This window comes from Eimeria acervulina, genomic scaffold (assembly GCF_000499425.1).
Source record: "Eimeria acervulina Houghton genomic scaffold, Eah_scaff422, whole genome shotgun sequence".
NCBI classification, from domain to species: domain Eukaryota; phylum Apicomplexa; class Conoidasida; order Eucoccidiorida; family Eimeriidae; genus Eimeria; species Eimeria acervulina.
The window spans coordinates 17,704-28,575 of record NW_013547330.1 but is presented as its reverse complement, the minus strand read 5'-3'; the positions used below and the strand labels follow the sequence as shown (position 1 = coordinate 28,575).

The 10,872-nt window shown below is 51.7% G+C and overlaps 2 protein-coding genes across 2 annotated transcripts; one reads left to right on the top strand and one right to left on the bottom strand.

The window, feature by feature from the left end:
• Window positions 1-328: 328 nt before the first annotated feature.
• EAH_00037870 (hypothetical protein, conserved) lies at window positions 329-3,339 on the top strand (the record flags this gene model as incomplete). The annotated part of the gene is made up of 9 exons (XM_013391991.1): window positions 329-440; window positions 630-803; window positions 912-1,108; window positions 1,275-1,469; window positions 1,619-1,834; window positions 1,981-2,301; window positions 2,432-2,609; window positions 2,733-2,940; window positions 3,264-3,339. The coding sequence occupies 9 exons, from the start codon at window positions 329-331 to the stop codon at window positions 3,337-3,339; spliced, it is 1,677 nt and encodes a 558-aa protein (XP_013247445.1).
• A 1,058-nt stretch (window positions 3,340-4,397) lies between these two features.
• Window positions 4,398-7,992, bottom strand: EAH_00037860 (hypothetical protein, conserved; the record flags this gene model as incomplete). Its single annotated transcript, XM_013391990.1, has 7 exons — window positions 4,398-4,701; window positions 5,317-5,455; window positions 5,587-6,248; window positions 6,605-6,718; window positions 6,964-7,285; window positions 7,399-7,535; window positions 7,730-7,992. The coding sequence occupies 7 exons, from the start codon at window positions 7,990-7,992 to the stop codon at window positions 4,398-4,400; spliced, it is 1,941 nt and encodes a 646-aa protein (XP_013247444.1).
• Between the last annotated feature and the right edge of the window lie 2,880 nt (window positions 7,993-10,872).

Here is a 10,872-nt window from a genome sequence, read left to right as displayed (position 1 = left end):
AATACAAGTTTCTTATACAGAATTAGAAGCTCTTCTAACTTCTCCATTTGAATTGGACCCGGAGTATTTAGCAGTTGCAAGGCCGCGACGCCTCGAGGTCGGAGTAGCTCAGCATGAACCACTGTTTATTTGGGTGGCTCTTCTGTCGAACGTTGACTTTTCGTTTGTATCGTTTCCGGTGAAGCTGATGGTGCATTTATGTGTATTGAGTTCTTCGTCTGCTGCATGGACAATTGGCAGTCCCCGCTGGAAATTGCTCCCATTACAGTTCCGATGGCTGGGACTTGCTAGTGTTGAAGGCTTCTTCTATGGATGCATTTGAGCAGAAATGGGCCACCAAGGAGCTTTGTCCTACGTACTCCTGCTGCTGATCATCAGTATCCTGGCAGATGCATTTTCTGTTACTGCACGAAAGCTCCAGCGACAGCATACACTGTTTGGTAAGCCTACCCAACTGCTACTGTGCCTGCCTGATGCATAAATAGGGCAGTATTATGTAGGTATTAGTTGGTCTTCTGCAAGTCAGGTGAGCGGAGGAGATATATCTCTACGGCACAACTCTCCTGACGTCTCAGCGCTTGTAGTTGCAGTTGGGCGCCGGTGTGTCTGCGCGCTCTGCTGACATACAGGTAAATGCACAGCAAAAGATTTACTTAGAGGGGAGGGCCCAAGTCCTTTCAGTTTCCTTCAAGAGGAAACAGCGACACCGGCGTCGGATGAGGAGTGCATGCAGCTGCTGTTAGAGCAGGACAGCCTCTTTTCATCTGGTCTGACCAATGTGACGACTGAGGAGGGGGAAAAGAGTAGGTCAGCGTTGGAGGGATTGCTCAGTTGTCCTTGTTGGCAGTGTAGCTGGTTGTGGTGTGCCCAACTTTGTACGTACAGTGCACAGGTGCATGCGCTTACCTCAGGCGAGCACATCACAGATTCCTCCACTACAGAGGAGGCCGTTGCCGTGGCGACAGAACTCCTTCAAAGGGAACGCTCAGATGGAGTTGCCGTTGAACTGGAAAGCCTCAAGAGAAGCATTTCGCTGTTCAGCAATGCAGCAAAAGACTCGACTGTCGTCGTTCTAGGGCTAGGGCTTCAAGTTTATTCTCTTGCGAAGGTCAGAGCGTAAACAGAAGTATGCTGCGCACTAAGTGGCAACTAGCGTCTGCTCCCCACTCGTTATGTTCTTTTGGTGCCATTTTCTTTTGTTGTATTATTGCTCTTATTCAATAGAAGCCATGCGTGGAAGTGCGGACTGTGGTGCGGATCGTTGTCCGTTGCAGATGGCGAAAAGTGTTATTGTAGTCGAGTTTGACTACAATATCTGCAGGGAATTTCTTAATTCTAAAGCAGGTGGATGCGCCATGCAGCAAAATGTGCACATTTACTGCCCGTATCCCGCCTCCAACTCGAACAGTGACACCGAGGCAAACAAAACGCAGAAGTACTTCAAAGCTGCTGAGGATCTTATTGGTGATGTAAGGAGGGGCGAAAGCCCTATGTTCTTAGCCCAGCATCACTGCGCTGACGGCATCCCTGGTTCTGGTGTTTTGCTCCTTTCGGGTTCAGAGAGCTGCACTGGTTGCACGACGATGCAGTATTCTGTGTTGCCGCATGTGGCTCGCAGCTCATGAAGCAACAGTTTGGGGATGTGCCTGCCAGCGCGTTGGCCATCTTGGGGAGTTTCCCTGTGGCGAAGTTGATGTTGATGGAAAGGTTCATGGACCAGTCCAGTGTTATCCTAATGCGCAGCCGAGTGACTGCTGAAGGCCTAAGCGCCATATCCGGCTTCTTTAGGGCCCTCGCCGTTTTTGAGCCAGACTATCGCTCGTCTTCGCATTCTGTGAGTTAGGAGCCACATCCGTTCACGCGTCGTCTTTCGGTGGATCAAGATTGTTTAGTTGGTCCTGTACGGATGCCTTGAAGAGGGCGCCCTTCTCTGGCAAGCATAATTATGCGGGGAGCTTGCAATGGGTGTTGCGTCTTCAGACAAAAACCCTCATGTTGCTACAAAGGCTGTTTACCCCACCAGCGCACGGAGATAAATGGACAGAGTTCACAACACGAGAGTGGGAGCTGCGGGATAGCACAGCGCCTCTAACGCTTTGGAGCACAGTCCGGGAGGCGATTCAGCCGATTGCCGCCGATGAAAGCATCAGTTTTTGGCAACGCGAAGCCCTACTGAACTACTTGGAAGTGTTCGCGCATGCAGTCAGAATAGGTTCTGACAAGGACTGGGAGGATATCACATCCGATTTAGAGGCAATTCTTTATGTTGTTGGCGATGGGGAGAAGGCTGACATTGTGATAGTGAGACATACAGCCACTGCACATGTGCAGCTGAATACTGGCTCGTTCTAGAATGGAAATCAGGATCCCGGAAGCAGCGTAGGCGGTTGAGTGAGTAAACTGTGTATCCTTTGGATGTGCTGTTTGTCAGGGAAAGGCGAGTGCTTTTGCTCTTCGTTTGGCATGGAAAGTTGCCAATATGTCGGGGCTACAGGAGTACTTTCAACTCCTGCTGGGTGCCCTGTCGCAGATTTACAGCGAGGACAAACCTTTAATCCACGCAGTAATTTGCAAATTAGTTTCTGGTACAGGACGTCTCATCGCATCGCGTAAGTCTTCCCTTGCATTTGAAGGAACGAGATAGGCCAATAGCGCCAAGCTTCGCCTTCTGCCTAGAGGTTTCGCAAGGAGGGCGAACCATTATGGTGACCGCTTGTTCGTGTGTGTTCCAGCGAATATTTTGGACAAAGTGAAGGATGCAATCGAAGAAACTTGTGAGTTAGCTGAGAAGAGCTCCATACTTTTCCTGGTGGCCTTGCGCCTAATATATGTAGGGATGACCCGTGAGGAGGGTATGGTTGAGTGCCTGCGGATCCTCGTGAAGCTAAAGGAAGATGCCCCGGTCGTTGATACCTGGGCGCTCGTGGGAGGGGTGGGAAAGTGAGAAGAAGAGCGTCTTGGCCGGCTTCCGGCTCCGTTGGTTCTGAAGGCGTTTCTGGAGGTACTGAAATTCGAGCAGCGCACAACGACGTGCCCGGTGAAGGCCGCTTTTGTTGTGTTTCACATCACTCCTCGCGTTGTAATCAGTGTTCCGCTGGAGGCCTGACATGAAGTCGTTCGATCTAGGTGCTTAGTGCTTCCAGAGGTGACGTGATGGGTGGACATTATAAGAAGGCGCGCATCTATACAGCGAGTTTCCTTACAGAAGTGATGGTGCGATGCAGCAGCACATTTCGTTCGTCCTTGTACTTCAACTGCGCCAGCACTGCGTTGGCTGGCATTCACTCCATTATCGGCGTCGCTGCCCGTATAAAGTGGCGGCCTGTAATGAACGATTAAAGACCATTACAGGAGATTTTGTTGTTTTCCAGACTATGAACCGCTGCATTGTTTCCCGTATGCGCAGGGCAGTCTCCCTACGGGACACTTCACGTGCTCATACAAGTGAAGAGCATCTTGTACTTTGTGGCACTTAACGCACTAATATGATGAATGAAAAGCATATTGTGTGCAGCGCGCTTCTTTGTTGGCATACCAAACGTATTTGCACGCATTTGCAGTGCCTTCACCCGCATCGTTCATTAGTTACACAGGCTTTCAGTTGCAGCGGGTGCACACAAAATATGCTCCGGTTTTAAGGGAACTTCGCTCTCGCGCAGGATGTGCTGCCGCCTGTAAAAAGAGCAGTACCTCTTGTTGGATGCGCCCAGCTTGGATCATGATTCACTTGCTAGGGCGAAAAAGGACCTTTCCGGCTAACGAGCGTATCTCAGTAGCCCTGCTCAACAACTTTGCGTCCCCAAGGAAAAACGATGAAGCACTGGAGTTGTTTACCTCCAGGTTAGGCTTTGCCTCTTTTCAGGAAGAGAACTGGAGGGAGAGGTTTGATCAATATTGCTGCAGACCGTATGCAGCAACGGCCACATTCGTCAAAGGCAATACGCTATACTGCTCTGCCTAAGCACAAATATACCAGTAATTTTCTATTGTTCCAAGTCTGGTAAAAACCTAACCAGCGTCAGGCGGCTAAGCAGCATATGCAAGGTGAATAAATGCAAATGCAAACTCACGCTCCAACACAGATGACGCGTGATGCTTGAGGGGAGATTTCAGGCATCACGCTCTGCGAACCCCGTGGAACAGCTCAGTCAACTGGGTTTCCCGTATGCCTGTAAGACGGCGCTGCAGCAGCTCACAAAGTGTACACACCTAAGTGCTCCCATCCAATATGAACTAGGCAGCAGGACGCCCCCAACAAAGGTATACAGCACCAGTAAATGAAACGGCCGCACACACACACACACACACACACACACACACACACACACACACACACACACACACACACACACAGTGGAAAGCACCGAGTAAGTGAAGGTGAGTTACGAATACAGGGTTCACCTGCCAGGAATCAGATACGTCCCTGCAGAGGTGGCGACAGCAATCTCTGCACACGAACTGATGTACCAAGGCCATGCTTTAGGGAGTTGAATGGGCTGCTTAAGCTCCATTCCCACGGAATGACTTTCGTGGCGGCCTCCAAAAGATTCTGTTGTTTTGGGCAATATGGGGGCCGTCTGCCCTGCCACCCTTCCCAAGCATTCATTCACAGCATCCGAGTAGTTATTGACGATGGAGGAGGGGAAAGATCCGTCGGCCCCAAAGAGAATTGTCAAAATAAACACAGACTCGTTGTAAGAACTGACAATACAGTGGTCCGCGAAACGCCTGAAACTGACGCATTTTCTGAGCTTGGAATTCTCCTGCAACAACGCCAGCGAAAGAAACGCACAGATTGCACCCCGGTGCGCACTCAGCTACCGAGTAAAGGTCTCAGTCCATACACGCACACCCCGACAACCCAGCGCCTCCCATGGCAAACGTGAGTCCCACCCCTAGAGAAAATAACGCTTGCGCCACGTCCCATATAGCCCATGCAAGCGCCGGTGTCAATCCAGGGTAAAGGTTGCGGTATTGCCAAATTAGACAGTCCAGATGCAGCAGCTTCCGTCGAGGCGTCGACGCAGACTCTAAGAACCGATACCACTGGGCAGCAAGCCTGATGAAGAACAACGTCTTTCGCGCAGTCGTTGCAACAATCTTCGCGCGGCACCTATCCCATCGATTCATGAATTAAGGGAATGAAGCACAAGAGCTGAGAACCAAATAAGTACCAAGTGGAAGCAACTGAAACACAGCAAGGATGTAGGTGCATAACCATCTCCTCCTTAACATGAACCCCCAGCCATGAAGCCTACGCCTGTCCAAAGAGACAGAAACAGGCGATGACGTGGGTTTAAACAGAGAGCTCCTCACCAGTGCGTGCTGAATGTGAGTTTGATGATGGCGTCAACGACGCGTCTTTCGTTCTTTTCCAGCAAGTGCCATTTTCTCTTCATGATGCGCAGCAGTTCATGTACTTCAAGCCGCTGCAGCAACTCGTAGGCGCCGGCATCTGTGGAGGTTTTCCAGCAGAACAAAGCTCTCAGAAATTCTCACACGAAACGCATACTGCCTGCTTGCTAAGCACGATGCAAGCGTTCATGCTGTTGTGCTTCCGAGCAGCATCCATAACGCATTTCTCACCTGAGTCAATACTATTAGTACAGCCCTCATGACTCTGCCTGTCTGAACAGCCTGCCACACTCGACAGGCTATTTGCGGGGGAGTGGTCTGAACCATCGCGCAACTCCGACTCAGGGTTGTCTAAACTGTTGAAGACAACCTCAAGGAGCGTTTCTACGGCCAAGGCTCGCCGTCGTTGGCTGGCTGTCCACATAGTGCGGCAGAAGCAGCATGTACCACTCCGCGGGGCCTGCAGAACCTGCACTGCAACTTGGGCCGAGGCAAGACCGCTCGTTTGTTTAAAAAATGAAGAAGCCACGGGAGCAGCAGCTGCCCCACCAGCGACTGCAGACGCAGCACTTGATTCGTGCCCATGCGGCGTATCTTCGCGCAACTGAGTTAACAGCCGAGCCCATATTGTATGCAGGTTCATGCTGCTTGCGGCCACTGCTGCCTGTTTACATCCATACACTTCGCCTGAACCCCGCGCAGTCTCAGGGTACAGTTGCTGCGGGGCCAGCGGTTGCCTCCATGTGTCGGGAGCTCTTTCATCTGGAATGGGAGAGTCTGAGGTGCTGCTGCTGTCTGGCCTGAACCCCTGCTCCTCGGGAATCTGTGAAGCCGCCTTCTGCGCATTCAGCAGAGCCCCTTCAAACGCCTCCTCCGTCCCTGTCTCATCCGCGCTGTTCAGAACAACAGAAAACGCCAGGAGGCCAAATACCAAGCCATAGATCTCTGCCTCTTTATACGGCAGCAGGATATCCTCTCAAAAACTGCCTGGCTTCTGCTGCTGCGCTGCAGCATAAGTATGTGCTGCCCGCCGCTCCTAACGGCTGCTGGTGGTGCTGCAGCGTTCGTCGTGGGCAAAGAGAGAGATCTGCTCACTGCACGTAAACAACGCCTGAGCGGCAACACGGGCAGCGGAAGCCTCGCGAGAAATCGACCGGAGACGTGCACCTGAAGACCCTCACTCATGTGACAGCTGCCGCTGCATACGTACGGCGCGCTATTGCGCAGGCGATTCTGTTTGTTTCCTCACCGTTCACACATACACTTGAAGTCCTTTGCACCTTCAAGCAGTTGCCGCCGGTGTGCGGTATTGCGCAGCATGTCATCTTCTGATAAGTACGTCAGCGTCACTTCATCTCCCGCTCTGAGCACAACTTCAAGCATCCCCCATGACAGAATCCGTTTCACGACAGTGTCGCCCATAGCAGCAGATGAGAGGCCATCAAACGCAGCGCACGCCTTCCCTCGTGCTTAGCGTCTCTGGACCTTACTTAAAAAAGCTAGCCCTAGCTGCGCCGAGCTGCTGCTTGTGTGTGTGGTGAGCTGCACAAGGACACGCTGAACAAGCTGTGTGCATTTTATCTTCGTTGCTACAAGGCCTCTCCGCACCGTATGGTGGAGCGGGGGAAGAAGCGGAAGTTCGAGTCGTTGTCCGTACACCAGAGGGCGTTGGGAAGGCACGAGTGAGAACAGAAAGAAGGCATAAAATAGATCGCGTAGCCTTCAGGCGACTGGTGGTGCTCAAAGCAGTTGTGCAGCCACACCTGCACAGCACTATCACAGATGGTGCCATTAGCCCACCCCCCCCCGGCCCCTTTGAATATGCACGCAACTTGCTTCGTTATCCTAAGGCAGCTCACTTGAATCATTATTTCCATGTCAATGTCCTCAACGATCCCTCGCAAGCCCATGCAGTCAACAAGAGTAACCGCTGCGAGTTGCAACCGCGTCCAGCGCAGCAACAACAGCAGCAGCATCAGTGGAAACGAGAACCACTCCGCCAAGCAACGGTGGTTGCCCTACACGTGAGTGTCCGTGTCCTACCTTCAGAGCTTGTCTTCACCGCCTCGGGTATAAAGAGAATACGCAGAAGGTCATACTGGCGGCGTGTTATCGCCTGCAAGCCCTCAACAGGCAGATCTCGGCCTTCTACCAAAACTGAATTCAGAGCGCACCAGTACCTGTGCATACAGCAGCCGGTTTTTGAAAGGGTGCCCCTTCTGTTTCACGCCGCATCAGCAAACAGCCGCTTCACGCCTAGGCGTGCATCGACAGCACCGCCACACGACTGCAGCGGCGAGAGCGTTGGCACCAGCTGCTTCTGCTACCTCTAAAGCAAAGGCCGGAGAATTCCTTTAGCTATTGCTGAGCTCACCAAATCGCTGGATGTGTGAACGAGCGCTGCTCACAGAGTTGCATCAACTTGGTGCATGCGGCATTTTCGGGATCGAGGCGGACTGCATGCAGTGGAGGCTCCTGCAGGATGAGTTCCCCGACTTGAAATGGTCGGGTGGCGCGCAGAGTGCGGCCTTTTCGTGAATCAATTGTACAAACGAGCTTGCCTTGGTGGTGTTCGCTGCAGTAGTTGTTTATTAGGGCTGTTGACTCCACAGCAGACAGCAGCGAAGGCCGCGCCATATTCTCTTTCCCTCTTATTCCTCTCTATCTACACCTCGTGAGAGCTAAAACGACAACCAGATCAGCTGCAGATACACCCCAAACAATCCAGCCCACCCACCCAACACTAACTACACAGTTCAGTTAGTGCAGTGACTAGCCAAGGGGGGCGGCGCGCATGGAGGAAAGTCGCCTTTGTGTCACTGCATGCGGCAGTAAATATTTGAAAAATGAACAAATCAACAATGCTGAATTCGTTAACGACACTTCCAACGGAGCAAAGCACTCAGCAGACTGTGGGGCTGAATGACTGCCGTGGCGGGGCGAGGCCAAGAAGACAGGTCCCTGACAACACCCAGAGTTGTGTGTCTGTTGCTTTTCTTTTCATTCTTCATTGCTTATTTACCAACAACTTGTTGCAGAGAAAGTGTAGTGCGCAACAACTTCTGCAAAATACAGGCTCAAGGGCCACTGGCTCACGCCGGCGTTTCGGGAGGCGTGCCGACTACTGACCCCTGCACCGCATTGCAGTTGTTTTGTTCTTCTTTCCATTTGAATAAACAATGCTCAGACATTGGCTTGTGTGCGTGTTGGTGTGATGCACCGCCTGAGCGCAAGAATATGCAGGCTGCTGAGGGGACCATCTCTCAGTCGAAATGTCAACACGACAAGAATGCATACGGAGAGGCCTTGTGCTGATTTTCTCGGGGCCTCCAGGTTCCGGCAAAGGGACATACGGAAAGGTATTGGCGAGACGGTGGGGAATACGCCACGTCTCTATAGGCGATCTGATTAGAGCAAAGCTCGCCGCGTGCAGCTCTCGTGCATCTGTGAATCAATCGAGAGACAGCTATCTTCGTCAGGACGAAGAAGCATTTCGAGTATCCAAGTGCTGTGTTGAACAGGGGCTTTTGATTCACGATTCTGTTGCAACCGAGCTCTGCAAAAAACACATGGGCAGCTCTGCACAAAAATCCTCTTGGATCCTTGACGGGTTCCCCCGAAATATGCAGCAGGCGGAAGCGCTCCACAGCTTTGCGCCGCCGGATGCATGCATTAATTTTCATCTACCTGCTGAAATCCTTCTGAAGAAGCTCTTGGGAAGGAGAATTTGCACAACTTGCGGGGAAAGTTTCAACGTGGCAGACATCTACGACCCACCGTTCAGTCTGCCAGCCATACTTCCTGAGAAAGACTGTGTGCACTGCGGAGGAAAGACACAACTAGCCAAACGCCAGGATGACACGAAGGAAATTATTCAGAAAAGGCTTGACTTGCACGAGCAACTCACCACCCCCATGCTAAATCACTACAACGCCGAAGGCTTATTGTTGAATTTTCACGTTGTGAAGGGCATTGCAGATATTCCAAGGCTTGAGGAAACAATCTTCTCGTTTCTGCAAAAGAAACGCCATAAACTGCAGTGGGACAAGACTCACTAGCGTGGGCACAAAAGCTCCCTCATGGGGATGCATGGTATCGAACACGTTGCAGATTCATTTCCTTTGGTTGTTCGCCAGTGCTCTCAAATGCGTATAACGTTTTCAAGCGAACACAGCAAAAAACGTTGGCTCCTTTCTCCCCCGTTGCTCCTGCTGTTTCAAGGCGATGGAAACAGCAAGTTCCGACGGTCAGCAGAGTGTATGCGCAGCTCGGGTTTCTAGACAACAGGCCGTATCAGCTGTGAAGCAACGACTGGGGTGAAAGTTGCATGGGGGATATTTGGGCGATTTTAACTTTATCTTTACTGGAAAATGCATTTCGGGCTGCTGGTGCTCGCTGGCCTGCTCCTTGCCGTTTCAAATACTTACGAAATTTCGCAGCGATCTGGCAGAATCCGGGCAGCCCACGATGAGGGAATTCGCCATTTGATTGAAAATGAAGGGGTGCAATACAGATTTGCTTTGCCGGATATGACAGGAAGTGACGAAAGAGAGGAGCCAAAACGTATGAAACTTGAAACACTCACGATCAGTGCATACACGGTTCACGCTACGCGACACCTGTTACAGGTCGAGGGACGACTATGCCAAAATTTGTTGAAGGTATTGAGTGTTCAGCTTTATTGCCTTAGCCTCTTCTCATTCGCACTATCATAAGTTCCCAGAGACGAGTACAACGACTTTAAACGATCTGTAAGGACTGCCGCTGCAGCTCGGGGCGCCTGTTCACCCCGTAAAGACCTCTTCTTAGGTTCAAGCCTTCACTAAATTGCTGAAGCCTGAAAGCATAAGTGCACTGAAACGGCTAACATCCGCGATCGTAAACGGATCGAGGGGAGAAGCGGACCTCCAGAGCTACGGTCACCCCGCTGACAAGCTCACGGTTAGTGCGCAGCGCAAACAAAGATGACACCACAACCCATGCACGCATGCTTGCATGCATTTGTACAAATATATGAAAAATGCCTGCTCTCAGCCCCTTGAGCAGTCCCCCTCGTCAGTTCGTCCCTCCTGGCCAGACCACAATGAGAGGAGCAACTCCAACACCTCGTGGGTAGAGCAGTTCCCCTCAGTCTTCCAAGCAGCAGCACTGCAGCAGCCGGTGCCTTTGCAGCAGCAACAGGAGCAGCAGCTACTGCAGCGCCTGTTGCACCAGCAGCAACTTGCAGGCATTCCCCATGCCGTGACAGTTCCCAGTCCTCTCCCCGCGTACATGCAGAGCACGCCTACAGCGCAGGTACCGTGTGTTTAGTTAACAACGTGTGCATTGTTATAGTTGCACATGTACATCATCTGTGGCTCTGCTTTCCCCCTCAGGAACTCAGCTTCAGGCAGTTCGCCACAGAAGCGTATCCGCCAGCGCCATACATCCAGCCAGCTGCACCTGCGACCTTTGCCGCTGAAACGTGAGCGCTTTGTTCTTTTCTTTCAAAGGCTTGTTTTGGTGCATGGAATGCTT